The sequence below is a fragment of the Canis lupus genome, chromosome 7 (assembly GCF_048164855.1).
Source record: "Canis lupus baileyi chromosome 7, mCanLup2.hap1, whole genome shotgun sequence".
Taxonomy (NCBI): Eukaryota; Metazoa; Chordata; class Mammalia; order Carnivora; family Canidae; genus Canis; species Canis lupus.
Window position 1 is genome coordinate 58,715,459 of NC_132844.1, and position 12,244 is coordinate 58,727,702.

The 12,244-nt window shown below is 42.0% G+C and overlaps 1 protein-coding gene across 4 annotated transcripts in view; it reads right to left on the reverse strand.

Annotated features, from left to right (window-relative positions):
- Window positions 1-1,937: 1,937 nt before the first annotated feature.
- Window positions 1,938-12,244, reverse strand: part of RUNX2 (RUNX family transcription factor 2) — a 220,174-nt gene continuing 209,867 nt past the window's right edge. For 2 of the 4 annotated variants that reach the window (XM_072832804.1, XM_072832802.1), the window contains 2 exons: window positions 7,848-7,913; window positions 1,938-6,266 (listed from right to left, as the gene is read on the reverse strand). In XM_072832804.1, the coding sequence (XP_072688905.1) occupies window positions 5,788-6,266; window positions 7,848-7,913 (545 nt within the window). In that variant the 3' untranslated portion in view covers window positions 1,938-5,787. The remainder of the gene's footprint in view (window positions 6,267-7,847; window positions 7,914-12,244) is intronic. The other 2 variants (XM_072832807.1, XM_072832803.1) reach the window with 2 other exon arrangements.

The following is a 12,244-nucleotide window of genomic DNA, read 5'->3' on the forward strand; positions in this document are numbered from 1 at the left end:
TTCAAATCCCATAAATATAAACATGTGGCTCTTCAACCCCATCTGTAGATAATAACTTCAGGGGGCTTCCTGTTTACATGGCAATACCCATTTCCCAGCCAAATAAACTCTGCAACAGAGAGCTGAGGTGTTTATTGGGCCAGTGTCGGCTGGGATTGAGTTAACAGGAAACACCCACTCTCAAAGCAACGTCTGATGATTAAATATTTGGGGGGCAGGAGGCACAAGGGGTCAGTCACACTGGAGAAACGTCTTTCTTCCTCCTCCCGTCATTTCCAGTGAGAACAGAAGCAGCCATGATAAACATGGTCAAGCCGTCCAGGTCTCACAAAGCCCTACAGCTGTGCTGTTCCCTGGCGGCACAGCCCAGGACGTGAGGAGGAGGAGAGATATGCAGACAGGAAAGCCAGGAGCCCCCTCACAACGCATCCCAACCTCAGGGTGGTGTCAGGTGAAGGGATGGAAAAGGTTGATGTGTGTCCATCTCTGGGAAGCCCCATAGCCTTCTGCCTGGCTATCCTGTTTTGATGAGCAATGAATTCTCACATCAGTTCTGTCAAGGAGGCCTGACCAAAGAATTTAAAGAGAGCCTCTAGCCCACAGTTCTCAATTGAGGACAATTTTTCCTCCCAGGGGACATTCTGGAGACATTTTTCGTTGTCATGAGAGGGGCGGTGCTATTGGTGTCTAGTAGGTAGAAGCCAGTGCTGCTGCTAAACTTCCTACAACACGTAGGATGGCACTCCCTACACACACACACACACACACACACACACCCCAAAGAACTGTCCAGGCTGAGATGTCAATAGTGCCAAGGTCTAGCCCAATGCCTCTCCATAAGCCATAAAAACTGAGACCCAGAGAAGTAAAAGCAATTTGCCCAACAACCATGCGGCTGGACAAAGCTGGAGAGAGAGAAACAGCCACTCTGCCCAGCCCCCATGAAATGCCTTTTAAAAACACACTGATGTCTAATATAAAAGGATAAATAAATATATATCTTCAAAGAGCTACAAACAAGTTCTCTGGCCTAGGTTTCATCCAAGTGCTTTCAGGATGTCTCTTAGTCTTAGAAATTAGCTGTCTCCACAATTTCTCAATGCCAACGGGGTAAGAATGAGCAGATCTCAAAGGAGGCCTCTACCTCTTAGTGTCATGTGGGCCACTGGCCAGTGCCTGAGCATCTCTGCACCACAGTTTCTGGTCCTTGTTTTAGAACTGTGGTAAGCCAAGGTGGACAGACAGTACAGGACATAAAGAAAGCAACCACTCTACCCCAGGCCCTCAACCTTTTCAAAGGGGAGGGACTTACCAAAAATGCACAATGGCCCATAAGAAAAAACAAAACAAAAACAAAAAAAACCCAAAAAACTCCAAACTACAGTTATTCACTAGTAGAATTTTTCTGAGGCTACAGTTCTCCAGGCCAAGGTGGTCCGTTTTTACTTACCCTTGAGCTTCAATTGACTTGCTTTTTAAGAACCCCAAAGAGATGTAGGAAGGAAAACAGACTATCCCCTATGGCCGGGCTGCCTGAGATCTTCTGACCACGGCCAGGAGTTCACTTGGCAGCCCCTACTCAGGTGCCCAGAGATGAGAACCACGGGACCACGGGGAACGTGGTCTTTATATCTGGACTGGCCCCTCAGTCAGAATAAGGGGCTTTACCCAAGGATGGGGTGAGCACTCTTTCCTTCAGACACAAGCTGATAAGGAAGTGGTTCACTGCTAGATCCTTCACCCACGCCTCTGGAGGAGTAGGACAAAACAAGGCAGCAGCGCTCACAGAAACATTTTAACCTCTCCCCGGTAATAGAGACCTCTGTTCTCATCCGGCCCTGGCAAATCCTAGGGCCAAGAAGTGCCCAGGTGGAGGCAGGAGTAGGCGTCAGACTAGAGGAGAAAACGCGGCTGAGAAAAGACCCAATGTACACACGTAACAAAACCAAAAAAGCCATTTTATTGAAAATTAAATTCAAACTTCAAATTAATATTACAATCATGAGAAAAATGCCAAATAATTCCATTTACAGTTGCAACATACAATACAAATAGTCCCTTTGAAGTCGAAAGTAAACTCATCCACAATCATGGCCTATGGCACAATGCAGAATTTGTACAATATGTGCAGGGAAAGCAGATCTTGGGCAACAGCAATTGGAAAAAAATAAAAATGAAAAGCTTGTATTTACACAAAATGCTACAAACATTTTTGTTCCACAGAAATCTAAGAATGGTAAAGCATATCCAAAAAAGAAAATGGAATTTTTATTCAGAATACCTAAAAAATTACTGTAACTTAATGGTTTTGGCTGATATATTTCAAAGTATGGCATTAAAAAGCAAACAGTTATTTGTAAACATGAAGTAAACAGACATCTAAAAAATTCTCACACAGAAAATATTTCTTAAACGCATTTGTCTTTTTAAGAACAACAAATTCAAGGTTTGGAAGAGTCGTCTTTATTTGTGATTGTTCTCCCGGATGTCATAGAAGTAATTATTGTCTTCACTCATGCTTTGTGTTTCCATGTATTAACCTAGATTCTGTGTCAGTCCCTTTCCTGGGAATGGAGGGAACTCTAAGTCAGCACACACATCTCCTGCCCTCCGAGTTTGCAAGGGATGGTCCCTAAGAGTGTGGATTTCTCTGCTCATGTTTAAAAGGCTGAGACTGTCTACGGAGCAAACCACAGCTCATCTGTTGAGTCTCTCAGTTCCAGGCTGGATGAGGTCACTTCACTCATCTAAAACCAACACTGTGCTAGCTGTTCTGGAACCCCGACAGAGGTCACAATTCGTGAGACACCTGAACAGATAAGAAGTGGCTGTGTTGGTCATGCTGTAAACTCCAGCGACGTCTGTGCTACATAAAGAACCATGCTCTTTGAACCTGAAGCAAATAGAGTGTTGGCTAGTACATGGCTCCATGGTAGTAGTAGTAAGGCTTTGGTTTGGTCTTCGAAATCACAGATCATACACACGACCCAGTGCAAATTAAGGGTTCAATTAAAAAAGAAAGGGGGAGGGGGAGGGGGGCGAGAAAAATTTAATCCCCAGGCAGAAAAAAGGGCAGAATTCTGATCTAAGAAATATGACTTACCCCCTTTGGAGTGGTTGGAGTGAGGGTGGAAGGAAGAAGTGCTTGAATTTTTCCCAAGGAAAAAAAAACTTTTAAAGTGTTTCTGGGTTGCTGCCTGCAGCCACTATAATAACATTTCAACACAAAAGCATCCCTAAAGTCACTTAGTATGTGTACTGTAAACTTAAAAAAGCCCTTTTAACATTAAAAAATAATGTACAAATATAGTACCTTTTTTTTTATTAAATAGGGTACAGCTGGCACTGGCGGGAACATTTTTATGTCAATTAATTAAAATTGAAATGTGTAACCAGACACTGGCTTTTTTAAGTGCTGCTGAAACAAACACACATATTTTACACTTACAAATAAATGGACAGTGGCATGCTTCAAGCTACCACACACAAACAATAAATAGTATCAATTACTACTTCCATCTTAGTTAAGTAATAGAAAAGTGGCTTATTTATCTAAGCATACTTGGTATACGACCTTTAGAAGGCAAAGTGTTTTGTTTTCTTTTGTTTTGCCCTTGATTTTTGTTGGGGGGAGTCAGGGTAATTGCAAGGGAGGCCCCCAGCAAGCAGCACAGGTCCAGCTGCCCCACACACCATCCTGCGAGGCTCGGCAGCTATAAAGCGGGCTCTTCCGAATGACTACAGAGGAAGGGTCTCTGGGGGCTAGAGGCAAATCTCTACAAAGTTCTGCTTAGTTGGGGGCACAGAATTGAAAAGAAAGGGGCCCAGACCTGTGGGGGAGCCAGCAGGGATTTGCTGGGTGGTGTCATTAAGTGATCCTTGCTTGGATTAAAGGATTCACGCTTGAGAATTTGCCATGTGGTTGTCAGGAGTGGTCAAAGTGCATCCTACAGGAGGGCTTCTGCTCAAATCCATACACAGTAGTAGACACCAAACTCCACACGGCCTTCCCTTTGCCCAAAAGGGTTGGATATGGGTCCCCACAGCCCATATGTTCCCTCAGGTCAGCGATCTGCTGGAACTTGCCTGCTACTTCAGATGACCCGGCTCCCAGAAGACAATGACTTAATCTGCTCCTCTAAATGCAGATTCAGTGGAGAGCTGCCAGTGGGGCCTTGGGTAAGGCAAATTCGGGTTCTCCTGACTTACTGTTTGGTAAGGCGGGTTGGTTAAGAATCCCTGGTGCAATTTGGCTTTGCTGTACTATGTGTATCATGATTGATCCTTTAACCACATGTGTGGCTTTAAGCTATGTCTTCACTATGAAGCCTGGCGATTTAGAGTTTTGCTTTAACTACGAAACCACAGAACATTTTTCTGCAGTTCCATGATTCACTTGTGCTTGTCTTCTTAATGTGACAAGAGTCATCGTTATTCGAAAGAAATTAGGAAACCACATCACTCCAGCATTTCATGCTGATAAAGGGCAACATGAGTGATAGGGGGCTAAGAGTTGGCTTTTAAATCCCTAATTATTGCTTTAAAAGGCAAAGCTGTGTTAGAGGCAATCAAAGATCTGAAAGAACTAAACATAACATTTCCTTCATACATCACACAAACAAGCTACATCTAAAATATTTGGAGATGGACGTATTTTTGAAAATCACATTGTGCCTGGATGAACTGAAATTGCTTAGCAATATTTCAGATATGGCTCTAGCCTACTGAAGAAATTTGTTACTTAATAAAGAGGACTTTTAGAGACCGAAGTCAACATATCAGTACACTAAGAAATGTTTCAAGGGTCCAAATGTCATTAAATAATTATAAATATATCTTTAAAGTTATATGACCATTCACGTTAGCAAGTTACCTCAGATTTTACACATATTCATAATTTAAAAAAAAAAAAGAAAACACACAGCCAAACGCAAACACTATCTATACCATTATGGCTATAATAAGGTATTGCCATTTTGAGTTTTGCATAAAAGGAGAAAGGTGGGGGATAGGGATGGGGGTAGAACGATGGGATTTCTTTTTGGTTAAATGGGTAAAGGAAACAAAAAAAGTATAAAAAAGTAAAATAAAATCATCTATCCTGATCAGTATTTTTTGAAGTCACTTTCTTAAAGTAGGAAAAAACCAAAAGCGAATAAAAACAGAAAAAAAAAAACAAAAAAAAAAAAACTGAACCAAACAGTTCAAATGAGAACTTATGGCAAAAGTCTGAAAGCAAAGTTTGGAACAGTTATTCTGAATGGATCAAACTGTAAAGGAAGCATCCATTCTAACTCTTTGCCCTTTACGTGCACCTCGACTGGCTTTGTAAGCTGGTCTGCAGAGTGCACGGGTCCATACACAGCTGCAACCGTGAGGGCGTGTGGTTTCAAAGCACAGAGAGGAAGCGGCTTTGCTCTTCTTCCTCTTGAACCTGGAGTCCACCTCTCTGAATTGGCATAGGAACAGGTTATTTGTGATAACAGGCCAAACAACAACACAAGAACAAAAATACCTTTTTCCTTTGTTTGTAAGAGTACATTTAAAGTAGAAAACAATCTGAAACCTAAATATGATTGTCTCTCTCTTGGGCCTTTCGCTTCTCAAGATCTACCCTCTCGTGGTTGCAAGATCATGACTGAGTGAGTGAATGAAAAATCTTCTAAAAAATAGGCACTTTGTAGATAGCTAATTGATATACATATATATGCACTCTCTCTATATATGTATATGTTGATACATTTGGGACATGGCTCCCGGATACCGCTGGGCCACTGCTGAGGAATTTCAATATGGTCGCCAAACAGATTCATCCATTCTGCCACTAGAATTCAAAACAGTTGGGGAACTGCTGTGGCTTCCATCAGCGTCAACACCATCATTCTGGTTAGGCAAATTTGGATTTAATAGCGTGCTGCCATTCGAGGTGGTGGTGCATGGCGGAAGCATTCTGGAAGGAGACCGATCTCCCCCCGGCACCATGGGGAACTGATAGGATCCTGACGAAGTGCCATAGTAGAGATATGGAGTGCTGCTGGTCTGGAAGGGTCCACTCTGGCTTTGGGAAGAGCCGGGGTAGGGTGGTGGCAGGTAGGTGTGGTAGTGGGTGGTGGCGGACATACCGAGGGACATGCCTGAGGTGACTGGCGGGGTGTAAGTAAAGGTGGCTGGATAGTGCATTCGTGGGTTGGAGAAGCGGCTCTCAGTGAGGGATGAAATGCTTGGGAACTGCCTGGGATCTGAAAAAGGGCCCAGTTCTGAAGCACCTAAAAAATTATAACAGAAGATGGGGGGGAAAAATCTGTAAATATCAATTAAAATAATGAGAAAATTTTTACAAGAAAAAAAAAAAAAAACTTTAGCTTCCCAAAAAGGAACAGCAAGCCACAAATAGACCTTCAAATGCACCGGTCACTACACAGTCTTTTTCTTTTTTTTTTCTCCCACTTTACAGTCCTTACATTCTGCACCCCCAGAAAATCTAAAAGGGCTTTAAAAACCCAAACTTATGCTAGGTCTTCTGTGTAAACCAACCCAACACTGATCGTATAGATTCACTCACCAGACGTTAAGACTGAATCCTCATTGACTTTTTTTCTCTCTTTTTGTTTCTCGTTGCACCTCAGATATTCGAAAGTGATGTTTTTACTAAGTAGAACAAGTTTCTTTTTCTCAACTCAATATAAAGACATCCCCCAGTGATTAACTTTGTTATTGGTACTCTTGGCAGGGCCCCTTCATCAATGAAGGGACTTCAAAAAGATACCCTAAAATGTTCCTATCACTTCTTTGCCACTCTTAAAATCATCTAGAATCTTGTTTGATTCTTTATCTTAGTAACAGATGTCAAAACAATCAAACCAGATTGAAATCAAACCAGATTTCAATGTTTTCTGGAACTACATTACTCTTCTGGGGAGCACAGAGGGAGAGTCTAGCCCTTAGGAATTCTCCCGAGGGGCATAAACTAAATAACTAGGTTTTAAAAGTGGAGGTCGGGGGAAGGCTTAGTACCTAAGAATCACTGCCTTGCGAGTCTCCATGGGTGACCTGGGACTTATGCAGGCCAGGTGCCAACAGTAGCTTCTGTGAGGCTCCATGCCCAGCAGCACCAAGTAAGGGAGTGCCTCAGCGTCCATTCACCAGGCTCCTCTGCCACTTCCTACAGAATTAGCTCTATGCTAATTCCAAGTGGCACCTGGAGGCAAAGCTGGGTTTGCCCTCAAATGTAAGGTCCCTTAACTTCTAAAGCTAACAGTATGCCTCCTTAGTAGGTATTTCTGGTGCTTAAACTTATAAAACCACAGTCATAAACCACTGCACATGGAAATCAGTTTTCTGAAATGCCTAAAAACTTCAGAGTTGTGCTCTTTAAAGACTGGGTTATGATTTTCTAAAATTATGACAAGACCTTTTATGATACCAGTGTTCTTAAGATTTTGTCACATCTAAAATCTTCCAATTCTTTGCCTCTTACATGTTTGCTTTTCCTACAGTTTTTATCCGTGTGGGAAAGCACTTGGTACGTCTTCAAGGCCCTGGTCAGGAGGTACTTCTGCAGCCCCATTTCTATTTAGCCTAGCCCTTGCTGGATACTACCGTATTTATTAAAGGAATAATCCTAATGCTTTTCTCCAAAGGTGCTGATTGAGAGTTGTTGATTTCTGTGAACATGCACACTGCCTGTGATCTTCGTAAGTGCCATGATGTGCATTTGTAATCAAAGGTGACTACTTAAAAGCAATATATAGTTAACAGAAGTTGTTTGTTTGTTTTTTCTCAAAAATCGGACAGTACCAATCAGACAGCCCCGCCCAGCCCAGCCCAGCAATCGTGAAAAGTCTCACCTGCCTGGCTCTTCTTACTGAGAGTGGAAGGCCAGAGGCAGAAGTCAGAGGTGGCAGTGTCATCATCTGTAAAATGAGGGGGACGAGCTCTAAGTTCCCTTCCAGCTCTAACCATTCTATCACCGCCGTGAACTCCAAGACAGGAGGAGAAGCAACAGCCTTAAGGGGAGGGGGAGGCAGACAAGTTCCCACCCCTCATTGGTATTTTCCCCGGAATCCGCAGGCCCATAAAAAGAGGGTAAAAAGCTAGTGAGCAGCTTCTAATACCAGAAGCAAACACTTTCAAGATGACAAACCAAAACTAACACAGTCTGGGCAGTTACTCTCTGCTTTTTATAAAGTCTCCCATCTTCGGCCGGCCGCTACCTAAAACCCCTCCCAAATACAAAACTCTAACCAGCTCAACTGTTAGAATGTGGAAGCAGTGATGGTGACAGGATGCAATCGGGAGCAGATGAGATACAAGATCTCTGGCGCCCCGTGCTTAATCCACAACCAGAGGACATACAGGCACGATGTGGAGGCCACAGATGTTCCTCCGCCAGCCTTTTTGTTGCAGAGCAGCTAGGTGAACTGGGGTTGGCAGAGCTAATAGTTATAGGCAGGCCACTTCTGTACAGATTAAGTTCAATGCTCAGATCATGTGAGAGAAACCAGAATAATGTGAAGAATTTCAAACAGAAAAAAGTCACACTTAAAACTTCAACGTTTTGCGCCCCCCCCCCCCCCAAGCACAGAGCTCACGCAGATAGGCTTGTCAATGTAAAAAAAAAAAAGAAAAAAAGAAAAGAAAAAGATCCTTGTGGGTATTTGTACTTAAAAATATGCTGTAGTCATAATTAAAATTCCATGTGGTTTCCCTTATTTTGATGCAGAAGCCTCATTAAAACCCTTGATGTGGGGCCCTGCCAGTAAACTCCAATATGGTTTTGAATTCATTTCTACACCCCCTCACCTTCTCTATTTTACCTGATACATTTTGCTGATGTTTTTATTACCCATCACATGCCAGAATCACTGTATTTTTTTGGCTTACAGATGCCAGCTAATGGAAATTGACATTCATTTTTCAATTAATGAGCTCTGGTTGTGGTTTATTGAAAACAATGCAACAAATTTCTGCTAGGCTTACAGAATTCTGACCAATCACTTCTAGTCATCTGAGACTGTAATGTCTTGAGGATTAACTCCTTCTGGGCAAAGAGAGCTAATGTGGACTTTAAAGGGATTATACAGTCATTTTTATAACTTACAAAAAATAGAATTTTATGGAATTTCCTTAACCATTTTGTGTTACCAAGAAATGTTTCTGAAACATACTGCAATGTGTTCTGTATAAAGAAATATTAACAACTCGTTACAGGTTCACAGGAGATCCCTTATTTAACAATCCAAGATGAAGAGATGGGATTCTAAACTTAGAAAGACAAAAATAAAGCCCTTCCTAATCTTCAGTTTGTTTATGATAATTGTTGCAGAGGCAAATGATATAATTAAATTTTCTTTCATTGAACGAGGTTATATCTACAAGTTTTAATCTCCGTTTTGTACATGAACTCAGGTACCCTTTTAGATGGACTTCTTGGGTAATCTTAACATTGTGTATTAAACTATGCATACTTGCATAAGTAGCCACGTTACAACTACAATCTTAAAAAAAAAACAGACTTAGACATTCTATCAACTAAAGTAAACAAAATGTATTACCTATTTATAAAAAAGGTCAAGATAAAAGCCTGGAGAGTTAAAGTATTATCACTTCAAGCTAATTTTATAAATGTGAAAAAACAAAACTCAGTAACTGCCCCAGTGATGTGCCTGGTAGCACAGAGCTCCCCTGAGCCAGTTTAAAAACTCCTGACTATATCGTACTGATTTAAATAAAGCCAGTACTGCCAGGAGTTACTTGACGCCCAAGATAAACATGGTGCATCTTCCCAAAGGTCTGGTTTTACTCAACTTGGACACAGGGGATATGGTATAATAATATGATATTATATGGAAGAGAATACAACACTCGGATGAATTTTTATGTAAACAAACAAAAAGTGACTTTAACAAAATTTTGCACTTATAAAGTTTTAGACTATGTCCCTCAGATTCCCTACAGCACCCATTTACCCTGCTTCTGCTGGCTGGGGTATCTGAAAGAAAGGCCCAAATTCCTCATTCGCCACTTAGATAATCAATTCTAATTTAAAGCATTAACAGGAGAGCTGAGATCCAGAAAAGGGGAGCCATGTATACTACAAAATCACGCAGCCTGCAAGATGCAGAGCCATGACTTCTGACCTCTTTGCAATCTTAGTTACTCTTAAGGAATTTGGTTGACACAATTCCAGGTACATGTATTTCTTGCCTTAAAAATCTAACTTTGTCTAAAAATATTTAAGTAGGCTCTTCTGGTGCCTATGTGTTGCCTGGTGAGAATGACTATCTTTGGGATATACTGACAACTCTTTGAGGTCTTGTTGGATCTAATATGCTAAATCATGGGCAATTAGTTCAGTTACTCATGGCATAATGTGAATGAGATCTAGGTGAAGGGTTTGATTCCCTGAGGACCTGCTGGTTTCCTATAGACGCATTTCATTCCGGATCTGCTATCTGTACCTCTGGCCACAGTCAGATAGCATGCAAAGGATCGCAGCTCTCCTAAAGAGAGCTGTCAGAACGTTGCTCATTAACACAGCAGCAGCAAAACCTAATATATACAGGGAGAATATATCAATAAAATGTCCATGAAGCTCAAATATAAATAGAATCAATATTAAAAGTAAAAAAAAAATCTGGTCTCTTCCTCCCAAGGTCTATGGGGAAAAAGGAAACAGCCTCTGTTTACCCACCGGGTTTCCTGGATCTTCAGAGCAAGTAGAAAGCGTGGTGGAAGGAGTGGAACCAAAAAAGATAAGGGGGAAATAAAAGAGAACCTCTGATTTTTCAGGTCCTGTGGCCTGCAATCCCCCACTGGCATCTCTTACACACTGTTTTCTAGCATTAGTGAGCTTGGGTCATGTTTGGTTAACTAAAGAATGGGCTGCTGAGGGTAGAGATTTGTCTAATCATTGATCTGTCCCCCCTCTAGTCCTTAATCACAACACTACTTGACACCTTTACCTAGCACTTTCACATACATCTTCTCAGTAAGTAGACCCTCAGGAAATCAAGATTGGTAGAGAATGGGCAAGGCGATCTCTAGAATGAGAGAAAGCAGGAGTTTGGGAGTAATAAAACACTGGGTACTTGGCATTTGGGGCGGTCAGCTGGGAAACACTGGACCCACGCATCGTCCCCTCTCCGCAGCGGGATTTACACATCCCAGCTGAGGAGGCAGGTCAGCCACAGCAAAGGAAGACGGGCCCCGAGGCCAGGTGGAACTGTGCTGGCACACACAGAGTCCCCTGCCCCACTCTGTAATGTGAGGGCATATATGTACAGAATGAAAAGCCATCATACCTCTCCCCAATGAGGTGTTAACTTCAAAGCTTCATTGGGACCTTTTAAATGGTAAGAGTTATTGCTTCGACAAAATCTCAAATAAAGCCCAAGAATTTTTTATTGACCCATTCACGGCATTCCTTCTATGGGGAACGTATAATAACTCAAGATCACCACAGAGCTGCCTTCCTTAAAGAATCTTCTTTCCCTTCCACAACAGCATTGGCTGCCCTGCCCCAACTGCTCTATATGTAATTTCCTATTTCTCTCTTGTTCCAATAGCATTTTCTTTCCATTATCTATTGGGCCCTTAAAAGTCACTGCTTTACTGAATTATTAGCTATTTCTTAGCCTGTTACCTCCCAACTATAAAGTGAGCTTTAGGGATCCCTGGGTGGCGCAGCGGTTTGGCGCCTGCCTTTGGCCCAGGGCGCGATCCCGGAGACCCGGGATCGAATCCCACGTCAGGCTCCCGGTGCATGGAGCCTGCTTCTCCCTCTGCCTGTGTCTCTGCCTCGCTCTCTCTCTCTCTGTGTGTGTGTGACTATCATAAATAAAAAAAAAAAAAAAAAAAAAAGTGAGCTTTGGGTGGTAAAGGTCACTGATTTCTTTTCCTCCCACAGCCCTTCTACACCGTAGGAGCTTAAGTTCTTTGGGTTTTGCTTTTTAGTGTACATAAATGAATGAATGGATAAAATGAATGAAAAAGAAAATTAGTCTAGGGGTCAGGAATTCGGTATGATAGTTGGTACATTTTTGACACATTAAAAAAATAGAATAAGCATTAAAGCAATGATGACATCAAACCTAACATGTATTCCAGTACCACTCCAAACTACATATCCTTGTAAAACTCTTTAAAGAGTGCTCAAAGCTCTCCCCAAGCATCATTACATCACTTGACCTCACATTTCAGACAATCACCACTAGTGAACAGATACCTCTGTTTTGCCACTGGT